General features: G+C 49.6%; 1 protein-coding gene across 4 annotated transcripts; it reads left to right on the top strand.

The window, feature by feature from the left end:
- The first annotated feature begins 11,092 nt into the window (after positions 1 to 11,092).
- LOC119454086 (ice-structuring glycoprotein-like) lies at positions 11,093 to 17,209 on the top strand. 4 transcript variants are annotated; one of them, XM_049667784.1, is made up of 4 exons: positions 11,093 to 11,223; positions 14,950 to 16,005; positions 16,228 to 16,449; positions 16,672 to 17,209. In XM_049667784.1, exons 1-4 carry the CDS (start codon positions 11,212 to 11,214, stop codon positions 16,990 to 16,992), a joined length of 1,611 nt encoding a protein of 536 aa, XP_049523741.1. In that variant the 5' UTR covers positions 11,093 to 11,211; the 3' UTR covers positions 16,993 to 17,209. The 4 variants fall into 4 exon arrangements, with proteins under 4 accessions (XP_049523741.1, XP_049523740.1, XP_049523739.1 ...); XM_049667783.1 differs by having other exon boundaries at positions 16,228 to 16,302; positions 16,498 to 17,209; XM_049667782.1 differs by having other exon boundaries at positions 16,228 to 17,209.
- The last annotated feature ends 2,837 nt before the right edge of the window (positions 17,210 to 20,046 follow it).

A 20,046-nucleotide genomic window follows, 5' to 3' on the forward strand; every position in this document is an offset into this window, starting at 1 on the left:
TCGTACTCTGAAATATTCGTTCGGTTGAAGTTATTCGGTATGCGCAACACAAACCGAACACCACGGATCGACCTCCGTCGGTTTTCATATTGTTTTTCCCTCGAAGTGCGCTTCTATAGTCATTTCACTGTTTCCGCTCTCTCTTTTCTATTTTATCAATCCTTTTATTGGCCTTTGTATCACTATTTTCTTTAGTTTGATATCATATTGCTGTCACCCGGCTTTCATTGTATTTTCACATTACTGTAATTACGTTCCAGCCTGGGTCCAACCTTGATTCTCTGTACTGAAAACTCAGTTTGAGTTTTCAATGGATTTTCATTCTGCGCTCACTGCGTTTTCACTACCTTTTCACACTTTTACCAATACTTTTTTTAGAATGTTTCCAGTTTCCTTACACTGTATTAAAGCGAAGCTTTCATTGCCTCTTTCCCGGGGTTTGGCACTTATCGCCATTTCCTCAACAAACATATTTCATCAACATGGCTCCCATCATCAGCATCAGCATTCAACAAGCATAATACATCACCTGGGTCCGCCTGACGCAGACAGCTTAACAACGAACAGGCGACGAGTTTGGCTCGATTCATCCACTACTTTTGATATTCTGCTGACTCAATGAAACTTCGCGTCATTAAAAGTCCCACATTGCGTTAGATATGCATGTTTTTGGATTGTTTGCACTCTTCAACTTTTATTTGTGTCCCTAATTTTTACTCAGTTTTCATTTTGTTCCACTGTTTTCTCGGCCCGTTTATCACTGTTGTAACTAAGCTTTCGCCCTGCTACTCCACCTTCACACCCTTCTCACTTTAATTATATTATTTACCAATTTTTTCACAGTTCTTAAAATTATGTCACTTTGTGTTACTTTGTTTTCATAGATTTTTTCCATTCTTTTACTGTTTTAGCTTTCTTGCTTTTTCGTGTTATCGATCTGCTTTAATTGTTGGACTGCTGAGCACGAGGTCGCGGGATATAATCCCGGTCACGGCGGCCGCGTTTCGATGGGGGCGAAATGCGAAAACACCCGTGTACTTAGATTTAGGTGCAAGTTCAAGAACGCCACGTGGTGGAAATTTCCGGAGTCCCCCACTACGGCGTGCCTCACAATCAGATCGTGGTTTTGGCACGTAGAACCCCATAATTTAATCTTTATTTGAATTAATTGTTTTTTTGTGCCCTGAGGGCCTGAGGGCATTACGTAAAGGGGGAGTAGTTCACACAGATGTAATAAATGTGAAGAATGGTGTACAGAAAAAAAAGATTTAGCATGAACGTACATAAACTATTAAAAATGGCAAAATACTGCCAGTAAAACAGAAAACAGAACACTGGATCGCCTAGCTAGGCTGAACATTCATGCGAATAGGAGAATGCACAGTGAACAGTATAATCAATACAAGATGTATACAGAATTTCACACAGCAATGCAAGTATCTGCGTAAAAAATGAGACATGTACAGATAAGCGTTCACACCCCAACTTGACTTTAATTGGGACTGAACTCGTCATTGGTCGATGATACAGGTAATGTCTCCTGGTAGTTTATTCCAATAATGAATAGCAAGGGCAGAAAGGAGTTCGAACTTTTTTTACATGTTGTGTATCTGTTCTAACCCTGTTTACAATCTTTTCACCTAGTTTTCAATATGCTTTCACCCTGCTTTAACGTGGTCGCCACTTTCCGTTTACTCTCTTTTTACTCCTTCATGGTTAATTTTGACTGTGCAGTTGCTTTCCTGCCATTCCAAATTTACTTAATTTTCTCTGGGTCTTTTTTTTTCGCAGCTCTATATATGTTCTAACTATATTTGCAGCTTGGGGCACTTTCCTTTCACTTCGCAATCACTACAAGTTTTCGCCCGGCTGTGACGCTTTTTACCCTCCTTTTACTGTCTTTACATAGTTTTAACAATCTTTTTTTTGCATTTTTCTACCTGCTTTCACTCTGTGTTGTCTCAGATTTCATTTTCTATTGTTTTACTCTCTGGGCCGCGATTTCGTAGCGAGGCATTATGACTTATTCTACTCTAGTCTTATCATCCACCGCTCACGGCCGGCTGATCCCGTTGATAACGCGAGCGGACCGTCGCTCCGACCACTGACAAAGCGCGATAAGCGCGAAAAGGCATTATTACGTAAAAGGCATCGCTACAAAATACCGCCCCTGGTTACTTCAGCACCATTTTGCCCCACTTCTTTCACCCGGCTCTTTCCTTCATTTCGGTCGTTTGATTGCTGTATTGATACGTCGCAGTTGCATTTATGACACTGTTTCTGTCATTTCATGCATCGCGCAAAATTCTGGGGTTTCACGTGCCAAAACCATGATCTGATTATGAAGCACGCCGTAGTGGGAGACCCCGGTTTAATTTTGACCACCAGCGGACCTTTACCACGCCCCCAATGCATAGGACACAGGCGTTTTTGCATTTCGCCCCCATCGTAATGCAAATGCACCCGGCCCTCATCGAAACGCGGCCGCCGCGGCCGCATTTCGATGGTGGCTGGGAACACCCAAGGCGTAATTTCCATTGTGAGTATACTATGCTTACCCCCAAGTTGTTCTCAGTACATTGAGCAAAAATGCAGCCCGAGTGGTGCATGCCGGTGAGATAGCCAGCTCTCTGAGCCGCGGATAATCCCCACTTTTTACGATCCAGGCTATTCTCTTACGTGTTTCCCTCAATTCTAATCTGGTCGCCGCTTACGTCGGAGCCATCGTAACCGCAACCGCGAGAGAAGGGCCTAGTTCTGCAGCAATGTCATCCTCTTTAAACCAAAACGTATCCACTGTTCAACGTTCTTTACGACTCTTTCTACCTTACTCGCCCTGTTCTTACCATTTCACGCATCGCAGAGGCGGTTAAGAACATGCCTGTCGGTACCCTGACCAAATTGATGGTCCCCTTTCATTACTGATAGTTCTATCTTTCATTTATTGCAGGTATATCCCCCCCCCCTCGTTAAATTAAAAGGATCACCAATTCTCCCAACCGACGACGGTGATCTCCTCAGAAACCGGCGTAATGGTTAATCCCAGTTAGTTTCGCCCAGATACCAGCGACCAGGGGCAAGGCTGGCCCGGACCGGGTGGCTTTCGAAAGAACGAAACTCTATAGGAAACACGTGACTACCTGGCACCTGGCATCCCGATCGCTGCGCGCGGCACCGTTATTAGGTTACCCGGAGGCAACCGCCAGCAGCCGCGAGCAGGTTAAGGTGCGAGATTAAAAGGGGAGCATGGCAAGGCTTCCATTGGCACGCCGCACACGTTCGGCCCGCGGATGCCTCATAAAGTAAGCTCAGGGGAGCGAGCGCATCGAGCTACCCCTTGAAAGCGAAGGAACCGGCAACGATGCGATGCGTGCCGTTCGCATCTCGCCATGCGCTGGCGGCGGCGCGCGTACGGTGCCACCTTCCCCGCCGCTCTCCTTGCACTACGCTCGCAATCGCATCCTCCAGCTCGCGGCGCTTATTATTATTTTTTTTTCCTCGACGCGAGATCCACGCCGCGATACTGCTAAGACGACAAGGGACTTCCGACTCGCCGTCTCACCTCCTGACGCTACGCGTCGAGGACGTCCTCAAGGTCTCGACTCGTTTCCTTTGTTTATCGTTTTCTTTCTTCGCTTTGCCCCAAAGAAAACAAAAGTGCATTTAGAAGATGGCACCCGGATTCTGAGCGATCTTTAAAACGATTAAGCCTTTATTGACGAGTGTTGCCTACAGGCAACATACCAGAAAAAAAAATGTTTTTCTTGCCGAGTTTCCCTATTGAGTACGAAGTTTCTGGCTAAATGTCTTCGCCCAACACAGAATGACAGGCAGCAATCGTCATTTGTTTGGATAGAGTATGAACACTGGACGAGGAAGACGGAGTTTGCATGCGACCCACTGTATTTTAAAAGCAAGGTCAGAGGAGACAGGCCGATGCAAGATATCCAGCTGCAGTGGTGCCACGCATGTGGTGTCACGCAGGAGAAAGCTCTCATCGCGTATGGTGAGATCTGTGGATACAAATTCAAAACAAAGCCTTGGGTGGCTTGGGGTGAAGCCCAATTTCCAGTTTCCTGCGGCGGGTTTTCCGCCTATTGCCGAAAAAATTTCCGCAATAACACATTTTATTCTTGGTGTGTTTTGCACATTTATATAGAAAACAAACATTTTGTCCGGGTATTTATTTGTCTCGTCATTAAAGGGCTAAAACACAGTATTTTGATAGCCAGGGAAAGCACTCTGATTATTTCTTGCTGCTTTTCACAATAAAGACAACTTTCAGCCTGATTACAGAATGTGAATATTTTTTAAGTGTCGCTAGCCATTGTACACATCGTAAAAAGGTCTTCTCGAAATGCGCATTATTGTTCTGTAATTGCAAACTACCGTCGAAGAAAAAAAAAGCAAAAAAAAAAAAAAACTCCTAACCTAGCACTCGGCCATGCAATGCTTGAAACAGCGAAGCTGGACGATCGTAGCCCAGTATGTTCCGGAAGTGCGCGCGAATGTTTCATCTTATTACTCATGATGATGATAATTTCTTTGCGTGCGTCTCGGACTTACGGCCGTCACTGAGCGTTGCAACACCAACACCGCCTTCCACTGCATTGCAATGCCGACAACGCGTTCCAGCAGACCCGCTCCGTGTATGCGTCTCTCTCTCTCTCTCGCTCTCATAACGCGCAAAACCTCTTCTTCACCTCGCAGAGCATGAGCGTACGAACGCGCCGGCTATGGACGGATGGCGACACTCTAACGAACGCAATCATGTGGTTCACATAAATGCATGTTCGGCAAGCGTGGCTGTATAGCCACGCTTGCCGAACACGTGGCCAAGTGGTTACGACGCTCGCTTTGGGACTGTGGGTACGCGGGTTCGAATCTCACATCGGCAAGAAAGTTCGTTTTCTTTGATAGTTTACTGATACGAAACACAAAATATGGCTAGCTTAACCAGCCTCGCTGTTAAAACACAGAACCCCTTCCGCAGTCACTGTTAGAACTCGTGACCTTTCATTCGTTAGCTAGCGTTCTAACCAATGCATCACGGCTGCTCCTTTTAAAGCGGAGCTTAATTTGCGAGCCCGCCCCGACTTTCCTAACCGTGACTGCTGCTGCTGTCTTACCGATTAGCTCACTCATAAAAATTAAAACCAGGTGGGCTGTATCAGGGACGCAGCCGTAGAGGGGCACGTGAAATGTTTTTTGCGCGCTGCAGATGGTGTACGGGCATTAGGGTACAGAAATGACGTAACGAAATGCACGAGCTACATTTATTCTCGCATTAGAAAGCTTACATCACAAACTTATGTGAGAGTAGTGGGCGTCTTACAGTGTATTTTGCAACCAGACTTGCTTCCTGTTCGTAGCGAGTCCGTTTGTGTTGCAGATGTTTGGGCACTAGAGTAAAGAAATAACCCCTTATACTGGTGGCGTCCAAAACTGCCCTGCGCCTCACGTGTCCGTCACACTCGTAGATGGTTAGGGCCCCTGCACTCCACTCAATGTCCAAGCCTTGCGCTCCGTGTGGAGACAGACACGTTCGGCCATGGTCCAAGCGGTTGGATATCCCTCTGTTTTGCTTCCCGATTATTTTTGCTCCATTTCTGAAATGCACGTGTCGAGCGGAAGGGGGCTGTGATATTCTGGTCTGGCGCCGTTGAAGGAACACGAGGAGACTGAAGAGGACTCACACGAACAGCGAGAATTAAATAGCCTGGATGATTTATGTTTATATAAAGGAGAACACTATAGTGCCATCAGCGTGTACAATGTGGGTAGAGGACATGGCGAACAGAAAACAATAGAGAACCGACACTGAAACTTACAATACAACATATTTCCTCTCTAAAAAATTTAGTTAGTTGCTAAGTGTTAGTATCTTAATGTTGTCTTTAGGCACAAATGACTCATTTACAACAGAGCGTTCAGGACACAGAAAAAGTGAAACGTAAGTTAACAAAGGTAAGATACTGCAATTCCCACATGCTATAAGCTGTGAAGGATACATGGTAGAATACAATATACATGTTCTAGAATAGTGATCTTGTACTTCAAGTCAATAACAAATGTTTACGAGTTTTGAGAAGTTCAATACCTATATATTGTAGCCACGTCGGCCAGGAGCTCATCTACTTCTTGAGGGCAGCTTTAGTCGGGTCTCTGGGACTGGTTCGAAGAGGGGTTGGTTGCTCATGTGCAGCACCTGTCGGGATGGCGGAGGCCGAAGTGTTCTTATAAACGGCAGCCCCATGGGCAGCCACGTGTCATTAGTGGTTGCATGACGACGTTAGCTGAATAGTTCGGGTTCCCCCGGGTCTGAAAGTGCTCAAAGGAAACTAGGATAGCTTGGACGCGTTCCAGATTCCTTCGTCATGGAGACGAAAGGAAGACGGTCCTTGTTAGCCGATCAACTGCCGGGGCCAGCTGAACAGCAGGTCATCTTTGTAAAAGAGTGCAGGTTTTTTCACACTTACGCAGTCGCCGACAGAAACATTCGGCGTCTTTGCAGCCTCCCGGGCATCCATGTAGGTCTTGCTGTATTCCTAATTTCCGTTTTTTTTACCTCTCACGGAGGCGTTGAAGCTCTGCAGCGGGGTCATGTAACAACGTTGGCGAAGGTAGTCCTACGTCGTACAACGTCAAGACATGTTCGGGGCAGTCTTCCGTGTAGGAGTAAGGCTCAGACAATCCCTGAAGTAGCCGAGATATATTGCGAGATATTTCGTTACAGCTTGACGCAAAGGGCTCTGCTCAACTTTGATAACTTGCAAGAAATCCTTGAAGGCGCGGATGAATCACTCGATGAGTTCGTTCACTTGAGGATAGTATACAGAGTGTTTGATATGGATGGCGCGTTCCGCAAGGAAATTCACTGTCTCAATACTGTGATATTGCGGGTTAGCGCCTAAGAAGGAACTCGAGGATGCTGAAGTGTACTCAAACGAACAGCGAGAATTTAGTCACATAGATGATTTATATACAGGAGAGAGAGAGAGGTTTATTGAAGAAAGGCAGAGAGGTCGGCTTGAGCGTTGGTTTGCTCTGGCCTGCTACTCTACACTGGGGAAGGGGGGAGGGGATAAAAAGAGCGATGAATGATGATGATAAAATTAGGAGGTGCGTATGTACATGTCCATCCCGTTGAGGTCATACTATAGCCGTGCATGGAGTCCAGTGGCTTGAAGGAAGGCTATAGTCACTTCGATGACCACAGCTGCGCTGTTGGCGTCAGGCCAAGGACCTAAGACAATCTCGTCAGACATTGGTCTTTTAGTCACTCGCTCAATAGTTGAAATGAGGCTCTGCCGTTCTCGCGCGTACGCTTGGCATGAGCAAAATATGTGCAATGTATACAGGAGAACCCTAGCGCCACCATTGTGTACATAGTTGTAGACGAAATGGCGAATATAAAACAACGGAGAACCAAAATCGTAACTTACAATACAACAGGGTCCATAGCCGAACAAGTGTCAAATTTCTGGACCAATATGCCCACTTGCAGGCCTTATAACTACTAGTGAGTACCGCTTTAAGTTCGACGAAATACCTACTATGGCATAGGGAGCTCTCTCAAACGCGACCATTTCAGCTCGGATGGACAGACATCCTGTGCTGTACGCCTCTTTCAACGTCACGTGCGAGAATACATTTAGCACCGATATCCTGACGTCATGATGACAGTCATGATGACGATCCTTGTTATATCAGGAAGCGTTCACATTGAAACGGCGAAGTTTATCTCGCACGCTGCTTAAATTTGACTGCCTGGTTAATGAGTAAATTAATGTCGTAGAAAAAGCGTAAGTATGACTTGGGACGACAAGAGGAATCATCTTCTTGTGCATCCGCGTTTTTAGTTGCCTTGTAAGAAGAATGGATTACGCTGCTGCTCAAAATACACAATAAAGCTAATTTCGCGAGGCAAGTGTTTCTCTAGGCTGGAAATTTTTGCGCAATATTTCTCAATTTGTGGACGTCTCACGATTTACTTCCCATTTGTAGCGTTATCCCTTCTTATCACGCAGACAAAATCCCACGGAGTACGTGTTCTAGCGATTATTTCCGTTAATTCCACAGCTGTCAAAACGTGGCAGGTGTGTTTTAAAGGAAGATTTTCCTCGCGTCTTCCTCTTACCTTGCGGCTGCTGGCTGCTACTGTCTTGTACAATGAGCCGGTCCTGGACATAGTGCAAACTAGCGCCGGATATAGTACCAACCGAGCCAGCCCGGCGGCGGCGTGCTATCGTCATTGCGATGCCGTCATCATTCTTTCGTTGTCTTGCCATCTTCATGGTTCCGTCATCATTTTCCTGATAGTCCCATGATCATCATTTCATCATCGTCATTATATCTTCATCTTACCGTCGTCCTCACAACGTCGCAAATAGGCACTCGTCGTCATGCAGTAGTAACCATGCCTTCGTCGTTCCGTCATCATACAGCCATCATCCTTTCGTAGCCTTCATTCCATCACCGTTTCTTCGTTGCGATGCCATAGATATTGCTCCGTCGTGACTGCGTCATCTTCTCGTCGTGATCGTAATTCGGTGGTCATCGTTCAGCCGCCGTTCCATTGCCGCCATCCCGTCGCCATGCCTCCATTGCCGTCACGCCGATGCAATCATGCAGTCACGTGATTCACTCGTCGTCGCGGCGTGGTCGTCATCAAGCCGTCGTCGTTATTACGTCATCACCACGCAGTCGTCGTCATGTCATCGCGCTCGTTCCATCATCTTAATTTCGTGGTCGTCATTCTGTTGCCATGCTATGATTGTCATTACATCGCGTCCATTCCGTCGCCATCGTCTTCGTTGCGTCGACGTCATTCTTGTGTGGTCGTTACATCGCCGTCCATCCATGGTCTTCCTTCGGTCGTCAACCTGTTGACATGACACCCTCGTCTTCATACCGTTGTCATCATTCCAGCGTCGTTATGTCATCGCGGTCACGTTGTCATCATTTTATTGCATTTCCGTCATCTTCATTTCTCCGTCGTTACCCGTAGGATCCGCATGTTTCGCGCTCCGCAAGTTTACATTGGCCCGGGAGTTTCCTGGTGAAAATGTGTGCAACACGGAAACACATCTAGTTCCTAAACACTAACAACGTTCCTGGCAAACACCAATGAAACCGTCGAATAAACCGATTTCTATAGCGCGTGGTATCCGTTCAAGCTCTCCTTTTTTTTTTGCTTTTTCTCTTTGTATTTGGGCCTTCAACAAATCTACATAAAAAAAACGAAAAAAAGGCTACGATAAGTGTTACGCACCTGTTTAAGGGAGTTCATTGAGTGTCGTGAAATGAACTTGCGCGTGTGCTGAAGCCTGTTAAACTAAAGTGATTTGGTGTGAAAAAGGCACTGATTTTGTGCACTTATTCGAAATCGCTTTCACGCCAGCATCCGCGCAAGAAATCCAGAGCAGGCTTCAGTAGAAAGCACATCAAAACAAAAAGAAAGACAAAAGTGAGACAGTTTGCGTATCTATAATCGATTTCTTCTTTATAGCAGTGTCGCACACCCAAATTACACTATCATCACCCGATATAGATAGATCATGTGCCCCCTGGCCGGCAAGTAGATCAAAATCGTCATCTCGGTAATGTTATTTCACGGTCGCTTCTGGTGCCTCTCGGGCCTCTGCGACCAATTCAGGCCCACACGAACAAACAGCAAAGCCATCATCGTCGCCTACTGGCTATAAAACAGCCAGAAAACACCGAGTTATCGAAAACACATCGTCCAGGTGCTATCTGGTTCGCAATGGTGCATGTGATCAAAGGGTGAAAAGAAACAGAGACGCGCGACATGCGTAAAGAAGCGACGTTCGACCGGCACGGCGTCTCCGGCTTTACTAAAGCGGTGCCCAAGGCCTGCAATTCGCGGCGACGTTATTTCGCATCTTAGTGCTTGTTTCAGCTTGTATCTGCCGCGGCGGGGAGCCAACTATCTCGATACCGCCATCCACAATCAAACGGAGTGTTACAATATCGACGAGCGCGCTGGCGATCAACCAGCGGGTCGCTCACATAAGCGCAACCTCGCGCCCTTTCTGCCGCGTAAAAGCGCGCGATAAGGACGACCTCCGAAGTTTAATTTCTGCCGTGCTTCCCTCCCCTCCCCCCCCCCCTTGCTAGGACGTGTGGAGGGACACGAAGGGGGCTGCTGGGGTTGGGTGGAAGAGCAGCGGGGGGAGGGGGGTTGGTTGCTGGAGTAGCGTTTCTCTAGACTACGGCAGGGGCTAGCGTGATGGTGGAGCGTTGTTTGCCTGTGGGTATCTAACGGTACGACGGGTCGCGCTTGCGCGTGCAGCGGTAACGCTACGCTTCCTTCTTATCGCCAGACGCTGTCTCTCCTCCCGAAGACAAGATGAAGCCCATCCCGACGTCGTGCCTTTGGCTTGCACAAGGACCCCGTAGCAGCCGTCGAGCGCGCGGCTCATTTTATTTATTTTTCTGCAGGGAAGAAGAAGAAGGTATCGCGACGAGCAAGCTAGAAGCTCGCAGCTGCATTCGACGAATGAACTACGGGCCGTTACGAAGGAACAGGTGGCGAGGGCGAGCCGGGTGCTTGGGAAGGAGGTTTGGCGGGCAAAAGGCGCATTTCTACGTGAGAGATACGCGCCTTTATATACAACGAGAAGACAAAAGCAGTGAACCGGGGAGGAGGGGGGGGGGGGAGGGCTTCGGTGGGTGTATGATGTTTCGGAATGGGACAGTGTCGCAGCGACGTTGTATGCAGCGGGCGTTAAGCGAGGGGGTGGTGGGGTTGGGATGCTCAGCAGATGACAGAGTGAGAGAGAGAGAGAGAGGATCAAGGGACGGAGGAGTATAGTCGGCGAAGAACTCTGGGGCATTTCCACGGGGCGCTTATCTTCACCCCTTGTCGGGGATTATACAATGCGGGCAAGCCGAAGATCTTCCTTTCCACTGCGCTTTGTCTCGGCGCGCCTTCGTCTGTCGCGCTTTCTTTTTTTCCAGGAGGTGGAAAGTGAAAGTGTGTCGTCCTCGCCGTCGTCGCCGTACGGTGGTCGCGACGCTACCGATCTTTGCTCGATGGCGAACACGATGGGTATAAAAGGCTGGGAAGCGGCCCGATGGCTCTCATCTCGCGCCACGGCTCTCCTAAACAGGAACTTCTCAAGACAACACAACACAGGAGAGAAAAGAAAAGCACAGCGTGGTTAGCGCAGCAAGCAACCCGTCAACATGAAAGTCCTCGTAAGTATGTTGCATTGATCGACGCGAGCACGCTTCGATGAGCCACCGTTACTGCCGTAGGCTGTAGGGCGGTGGTGGGCCGGCAGTTCATCCTGGACTATGGGGGGCGTGGGCGCGAGCACATCGGAGGATACGACGACGCAGCGACCGGGAGCCCACGAAGCCATGCGGCCCATCCGATTGGACTATATGACAAACAACGACCTGTCTACATCCCTAGCAGCTCACAAAACCGGGCCAACGTTGGCACAATGATGGGCAGGGAGAGCCCAACTCTAGACAACGCTAGACCAACATTGGCCCCGTTTCCTGTACCGCTTGGGCCGCGATTACCCCCCCCCCTCCCATTCCCAAATGGAGTTAATCAAGTGCAGTGAATCTGTGTAGTACAGGTGGCTGAAAGAGGGTCCCCCAGTGCTTCGTGGGCTTCTTTGCAGTGCTAATTAGGCTTAGAGCTCCTCTTCTTGCAAGAAAGAACTAGGCCCTAAGAGCTGAGAAGCTGCAAATCTCAATTATGTAGGAGGAACCACTGCTAAAAGTGAGAATGGCCAATAATTCAGTTAATATATCTGTAACGCTGCAAAACAGAACTCTGGGAAGGAGCGTGTCACCTCGTTGTGTTTTCCCGATGAATGTTCAGGCCATGGAAGCTGAAAAGCAAGCAGAAAGGAATGTTACCTTTCCGAACTTCGTCTAAAAGATCTGAGGCGCGTCTAGAAATTCAAAGAATACCCACGTTGTCGTCAGCTGCTGTGTATGATTGGATTAACATACTTCCAACTGCAAAGCTCAAGCATGCATAAGGCGCGTGCCATATCAGTAGGTGCAAACTATTGAAGGTAAACGGTGTGTATAAAGGTTCATTGCAGCGTTGAAAGAGAAGTTTGATACGTTACTGTTGGCTACACTTGTGAAATAAGCCTTTCGTACGTCAACTCGTGCTGGGTTCATAGGCATTGACATTCGGCCATGTAATGTAACAGATACGTAAATGTAACGTATAAATTAAAACAACGTATTCCAAGAGAAATTACATGTCTGTAGAGATGAGAAAAGAGCGTTGACATTTTTTTTGAAGACAACGCGATACTGAGAAGAAATGTCGAGGACATTTTACATAATGATAGCATTCGTAGAACCGTGGTATTAAATTAGCATTTTTAATCCCAATAATCTCTGCACCTTGCAATCGCATTCTCCTGTTCAAATTGTTGCATGACGAGAAATATCTAAGCTGGATTGCTTCCGGCTTTACAATACAACCGCAGAATGACGGCATTTGAAGAGGGCCACAACTATAACTCTCTAGTAGAGCCTCTAAAAGTTCACTTACCTCATATTCACAAACGATCCTCGACTCGACGCTCTTTCTTCACTCCACCAAGTTGAGCAGAGTGCCGCCCTTCGACTGAAGAAGACGCTACACTTATCGAGAATTCCCGTGAACGATCATGAAACGCAGTGACCACTTCAGTCGAATGTTGGCGCTACTATCTACTTTCTTGAGCCGAAGTGACGTGCTGAGTGGAGGAATTAGCTAAAACACGAAGATTAATATCATTATATCTCTTCTGAATTGGTAATCTCAATGTCATACAAAATTTTAACAGCTGCGGCGCAGTTAGGATTGCACAGGTGAACCGTGCGTTTGGGGTGCCTGAACGAATGCACGCGCTTATTTTTTGTTCTCGTTTTCGAAGTTTGCAGCCTCATCGTAAACACTCTGTGTGTGGTACTATTTTCTAAGCGAAAGTGTGTGATGTGTAGATGTGGCGTTGCGGTTAGACTACATACCACGTAAAGCTTTATTCTCTTGCTTGAGCGTCGCCTTGTGATGTAGGAGTTAGTACGTCCCGAAAACGACTGGTTAAGAGTCAATGTGAAACTACGGCAGCACCTTTAAATTCCAGACATCTGAAAGTTTAAACTGAACAGGCAAACGTGATAAAATAGTACTTGGAATTAAACGCTTGATGCCTGATAAGAATTTCCGCGTCTACGAAAATTTTAACAGAGGAAGACAGCGAGATCCGATTAGACAGCGCACTTGACACAGTCTGGTCATATATTATGTAACTTTACTGCTGGAGAGGTTGGGGAAACGAGTTTCCATTTCCGCTTTTCATCAACGCAAGCATAATAGCTCGTTATTATTAAAGGAGAGCTCATGCTATTTCAGTTCATTAACTAGAAACACTCGCTAATTCACGTTATTCAGCTCCTATGTGTCGACGTATATCGGCCATACAAGAAAACAAAAATTTGGCTCGGCATTAGCGTTCAGCAAAAGCCCTCCTACAAAATGAAGTACTGTTTCCATGATATCAACAGCAGTGACGGGACGCACCAATTAAGCATTTGAAGGGTCAGGAGGCAATGATGACTTAATTCCAACGGGGAAGAGTAGAAGAGCAAAGATGGAAGGTCGGTTAATGTAAAGGCAAATTACGGTACGGCTAAGTGTTATTGCACTATTGCCACGAAGCTTTCCATAACTGAAAGACCGACACTTGAGAAGACCGCATACTTTGTAAGCTCTGTTTGACTGGCTTGAGCGTTGAGATACAGTAATGACCAATTTGTAAGTGTAGCACTGCACTGCGATTAATGATGACTTACTCAAAACGCCGCATTGGTTGTCTATTTATCATGTAACCTTTTAAGGCTTAGCGTGAGCCGGCGATAAACAACGATATGTTTGCATAAGGTAGTGACAGGGTGTCATTCATCATAGAGGCGTACGTGGATACAATGAAACGTAGTGCAAAACGTCAGGAAAAAGGAGGGCTAAAAGGCAGAGCGCTGCACTCTCAAATGAATCAGCATTGAAAAAGCAAGTTCACGTATATGTATATAATAACATATATATATATATATATATATATATATATATAATAACATACATATAAATATATACATGCTCATCGCGCCACTCAGTGTGGGTATTCACGTAGGCGAGAAAGCCATTAGATACAAACATAGATAGATACATAGCCTCCAGAAGGTGAGTCAACACACCAACTAGCCAAACAAAGCATCTTACGTAAGTAGACGCCTGAGTTAGAACTAAGGCATGAAAACGGTCGATGATCGAGCGTTGCGAACTCTCCAGTGTAGCAGTATTTACGCCCGTCTTATTCTTTCTCAAATTTGCTCTACGCAGTGCCCGCTGAGCCTAAACCGAAGACCTCAATAGTTGATCAGCATTTTTGATCTTGTCTTCATAAAGGGCGCGACGTTCAGGTGTAAAAGGAAGGGTGCAGAGCCGTGTCGTTGTATATGCTTTGCGAGCAAACAATATCGCACCACGGGGTCTGCTGCATAGGAGCTTCATTCCTCGCGATAAAAAGTGTCGCTTCCAATAAATCAGCACAGGATTAAGATGCACTTCCCACGGTCGTAATCTTTAAAACGCCAATTACAAGGGCATCACTTTTCCGGTGGACGCTATGAAAACGCGCTGCCAAGCGATATACAGCCACCCTTCCCGAGTCCGAATCGATTCTCCACATTATATCGCTCCCCCGCGGCAGTGTTCTCAAAGCAACCGGTAATCCCCTGGCCGTGTGGATAAAGAGTTCAGATAGCGAGCCCGAACAACAAGTCAAGCAGGGCGAGGCCATCGCGCGACGCATCGGTGGATGCACTTTGTTTTCGTACTGTTCTTCAAAGAACGCGGCCAACCCTCTCATCGAGGCCATTGTTTTTTTCCTTGCGCGCACGCAGGCCACATCAGTATTCTTGGGAGTCCTCTCCATCGCCTATGGCGGCTTCCTGCACGGTGGCGGTGGTGCCGTCCTTCACGGCGGCGTCGGTGGCGCCCTTCATGGTGGCGTCGGCGGCGTAGCCGTCCACCACGCCGCTCCCGCTGCCACCTTCGTCCAACACGCGGCCCCAGCCGTCGCCGTGAGCCGCCCTGCCTACAGCTTCGCCGCCGCCCCGGCCGCCGCTGTGGTGCACCACGCTCCGGCGTACGCCGCCCCAGCCGCCACCTTCGCTAGGCCCGCGGGTCTCGGCTTCGGCTTCGCCCAGCGCTTCGTCGCCTCGGCCCCGGCCTACGCCGCCGCACCGGCCGTCAGCTACGTCCAGCACGCCGCCCCAGCAGTTGCTGTCGCCCGCCCGGCCGTCAGCTATGTCCAGCACGCCGCCCCAGCAGTCGCTGTTAGCCGTCCTGCTGTGAGCTTTGCCGCTCCAGTGGCCAGCTACGGTGCCGGCTATGGTTTCGGCTACGGTGCAGGCTATGGTGCCGGTCTTGGCTTCGGTCACACCTACGCTGCGGCCCCAGCTGTTGCCGTCAGCCGTCCTGCCGTCAGCTTCGCTGCTCCAGCCGTGGCCGCCGCTCCAGCTGCCGTCGCTGTCCACCACGCTCCCGCCGTAGCCTACCGCTCTGCTGCCGTAGCCGCTCCAGTTGCCACCTATGGTGCCGGTCTCGGATTTGGCCACACTCTCGCAGCTCCAGCATTCTCTGCTGTCCGCCGTGTCTCTTACTCCGCTCCTGCCTTTGCCGCGGCTCCAGCATTCGCTGCCGCTCCAGCAGCCGTTGCTGTTCACCACGCTGCTCCAGCCGTCGCAGTCGCCCGCCCTGCCGTGAGCTTTGCCGCTCCAGCTGTCGCTGCCGCTCCAGCTGCCGTCGCCGTCCACCACGCTCCGGCCGTCGCCTACCGCACAGCTGCCGTCGCCGCTCCGGTCGCCACCTTCGGTGCCGGTCTTGGCTTCGGACACTCCTATGGCGCCGGTCTTGGCTACGGCCACGCCTTCGCTGCCCCGGCCTTCTCCCGCCAGGTCTCCTTTTCTGCTCCGGCCGTCGCCGCCGCCCCGGCTGCAGTAGCAGTCCACCACGCTGCTCCAGCGGTCGCCGTCCACCACGCTCCGGCCGTCGCCTACCGCGCCGCTGCCGTCGCCGCTCCAGTCGCCACCTTCGGTGCCGGTCTTGGCTTCGGTCACTCCTACGGTGCCGGCCTTGGCTACGGCCACGCCTTCGCCGCCCCGGCCTTCTCCCGCCAGGTCTCCTTCTCTGCTCCGGCCGTCGCCGCCGCCCCGGCTGCAGTAGCAGTCCACCACGCTGCTCCAGCAGTCGCCGTGCACCACGCTCCGGCCGTCGCCTACCGCGCAGCTGCCGTTGCCGCTCCAGTCGCCACCTTCGGTGCCGGTCTTGGCTTCGGCCACTCCTATGGCGCCGGTCTTGGTTACGGCCACGCCTTCGCTGCCCCGGCCTTCTCCCGCCAGGTCTCCTTCTCTGCTCCGGCCGTCGCTGCCGCCCCGGCTGCAGTAGCAGTCCACCACGCTGCTCCAGCAGTCGCCGTGCACCACGCTCCGGCCGTCGCCTACCGCGCAGCTGCCGTCGCCGCTCCAGTCGCCACCTTCGGTGCCGGTCTTGGCTTCGGCCACTCCTACGGCGCCGGTCTTGGCTACGGCCACGCCTTCGCCGCCCCGGCCTTCTCCCGCCAGGTCTCCTTCTCTGCTCCGGCCGTCGCCGCAGCCCCAGCTGCAGTAGCAGTCCACCACGCTGCTCCAGCGGTCGCCGTTCACCATGCCGCTCCAGCCGCCGTTGCCGTCCATGCCGCTCCGGCTGCCGTAGCATACCGCACCGCCGCCGTTGCTGCTCCTGTCGCCACTTACGGCGCTGGTCTCGGCTTCGGCCACACCCTTGCCGCTGCTCCCGCTTTCGCGCAGAACGTTCACTACAAAACCATTGTCAGCGGAGGCGCTGGTCTCGGCTATGGCGCCGCTGCTCCCCACATCAAGATCCTGAGCCACGTGAAGAAATAAGCTGTGACGTCCTCGTGCTCAAGGGGATCGTCTCCATTCCGGGCGGTCTGGGACAACGGTAGCCATCGCTGGCCCTCTTCTCAGCAGCAGGCTTATTTATTGCTCACAATAGCCACTATGCTGCCCTTGCCCGCCGCCCGGACCAAATGCAGACAGGGTCTGCTGGGACGCATTGTTCACGCCCTAGAGAAAGAAAATAAATCATTCTTTCGCTTGAGTATAAGTCATTATTGCTTCCGTAAATCTATTTTTCTTTTTTTTTTCACTTGGGTTGCCACGCGACATGATGGCATAATTGAGTTAAATGTAAGCATGCAGGCCCGTTTCATGAAGATACTGCAACAGTGACCTATAAAATACGTTGTCCATAATCCATCTTTCATAGTATTCTACTTGGGTACTGTTCAATTTCACACCTTTAAGAACATCTTCACGAATTGTCTTTGTCCCAGGGAACGTCCAAAGTAGATGGTGGGCATCCGCTGCAGATGCAGTTGTAGAGCATTTTGGACCATGGACAATGTCTTCGTGTGGTTGACCTCAAGCACAAGTGAAGGCTGGTGTAAGGACTGCCCCGGATTCATTTTGACAGCTGTACTGATTCGTATAGGTGAAATATCATTAAAAGATGTGTGCTTACTTCTCACACTCAGCAGTTAGCCGATCTTCTCGAGTCACCATGAACTAGACTATCTATGAATGCTATCGCTCATAAGAATGAAGTTGCTGCTCAAGCCCATGGTTTTCTGCGATAAGGTAAATCTTGCTTCCTTTCGTATGAGTTCTGTTCAAGGCTAAACAAGTAGGTTGGTGAGCCGTCCAGTATCCTTGCTCTCAGTTTTCACTCCTCCATCCTTTCTCATTCCTTTTATACTGTTTTCGCACTTTTGCCCTTCCTTAGTGCAGGATTGCAAACCATATCCAACCTGGTTAACCTTCCTAGCTTATTTTCTCTTTCTCCATCTCTTCCTCTGAAAATCATCCTCAGTTCGACCCTTAGCTCACGAATCGTACTGGGCTTTGTGAAAATGAAACGGGACAGGAATCGCTTTGAGGTAGACATCGGCATGGGCTACTGTAGCGGTTTTTATTTCGGTCCTCGTTTAGTGAACGAATATCTTCTCTGCAGGCATGGAAGATGAAAGCACATGTCCACTTTTATTGCCGATAGCCATGTAGACCTTTAATATATGTGTTCCATGAGGTGATATGAGAAAAACATGAGATGAGGTGATAAACACAACATGACGTGGTACTGAGAAAAAACAAAAAAGTCGCAGCTTCTACCGAAAAGCGAAGCATCAATTGCGATAGCAAATTAGTAAAGATTTACAGGGATTAAGGATCGTAGTTTTATCGTCTGTATAAGCTTGGACACATTACCAAGCCTGGTGACTGCGCGCACACGCAAACATAAATAGATCACATTCGATGACCGCACACAACCACTGTCAAAACGCTGGCGTGAGCAAGCGCGCCAGCAGCAGCGAGCGAAGGTTCGTGCAGTCTATCGCTTCAACGGAAACTGAGCGGCGAAAGCACAGCGCATACAAAGGTAGGAGCCGTTTTGCAGATCACTTTCAAGATACGGTGCGCTCGGCCGCCCGCAGCCGCGTAAAGTACAAGTACGCAGTTTCTCGCAGAGAAGCCACACCCCTTCCATCCGGCGCTGCCTTCCCGCTTTCCTTCTTTCATGTGGGAGATTGAGTCGCCAGTTCCCCTTGCGCCTGGTTGCAATATACGCATTTGGTGCTGCAGCACAATGTCACCCCCCTCCCTCTCATCCACCCACGACCTTTCGCGCAACGGAAGACGCCGCGTTTGCTCTCCGCCGTGCGTTCGCTCACCGTGAAAGCGCGCGTTCCTCGCGTGCTTTCACGCGCACGTACAGCATACAGCGTGTGGCGACAATTTTATCACCCTTGGACTTTACACGGAACTCACGGCGATGGCGATGATGACGCCGACGGCAGAAATCCGCTTGGAGTGTCCAAATAGTGAAACAAACGTACGTTCCGGCAATAAAGCGCATTTCGTAACATGATCAAATGGTCAGTATAGGAAAAAACTTGTTTTCATGTTATTGTATAGTGTATAACGCTTCCCCCTTTCCAACAGATATAAGCTCACCTACCACCCCCATAGCTTAGCTGCGCGTACTGGGGCCCTTTTTTTCGGCCTTTTGTGAACTTTTTCTTGCTAGTATTTGCGCCAGCCATACGTAACATAAGCTCAACTGCGGGGAGAACAGAATAATGCATATATGTGAACCACTATTGTGGGTGAAACAGTCGCAGTTTCGCGCTAAGGCATCGATTGTGATAGCAAATTAGTCGACAGCTATGCGAAGTAAGGTTCGTAGTTTTGTGCAGCCGTATACACTTGCAAACATTCGCGTACTAATTAAATTAGCAAGCCTGGTGTCAAGCGAGCACAAGCAAACATAAACACTCCTACTTGATGGCCGCGCACACTCGCTGTCAAAACGCTGGAGTGAGGAAGCGCGGCGGCCGCAGCGAGTGAATTGAGGTTTGTGCTGCATCTCGCTTCAACGCGAACTAAGCGGCGCGAACACAGCGCACGTGAAGCTATCAGAACTCGGCGCACTCTGTCCCCATCGCAAATCGCTTTCAAAATAGGGCCCGCGCGGCCGCACCATACGCAGCTGCCGCCGGCGTAAAACGCCCCCCCCCCCCTCCCTCCGCTCCCCCCGGTGCCTTACGCACAATGGAAGACAGCGCGCTTACTCCCCGCTTTCCTCCCTTGCATGCACAAGATTGAGCCACCATCACGCTTAGCACGTTTAGAACCCTAGCATGCTTTCCCTCTAACCCACATCGTATGGCGACGATTTGAACAGGGACGACGGCGGCAGCAATGCGCCTGGAGTGTCCATATACAAATTGTAATTGCTATAGCAATAAAAGAGATACTGCAAAGAAGACACTGGGGGGGGGGGGGGGGCAGTACAGGATTTCCGTGCACAGTGTATGGACGGTCTTATGTGGTTCACCAAAAAATACCCGGATTCACTCAAGTTGGAGCGTGAATAAA

This window comes from Dermacentor silvarum, chromosome 5 (genome assembly GCF_013339745.2).
Source record: "Dermacentor silvarum isolate Dsil-2018 chromosome 5, BIME_Dsil_1.4, whole genome shotgun sequence".
NCBI classification, from domain to species: domain Eukaryota; kingdom Metazoa; phylum Arthropoda; class Arachnida; order Ixodida; family Ixodidae; genus Dermacentor; species Dermacentor silvarum.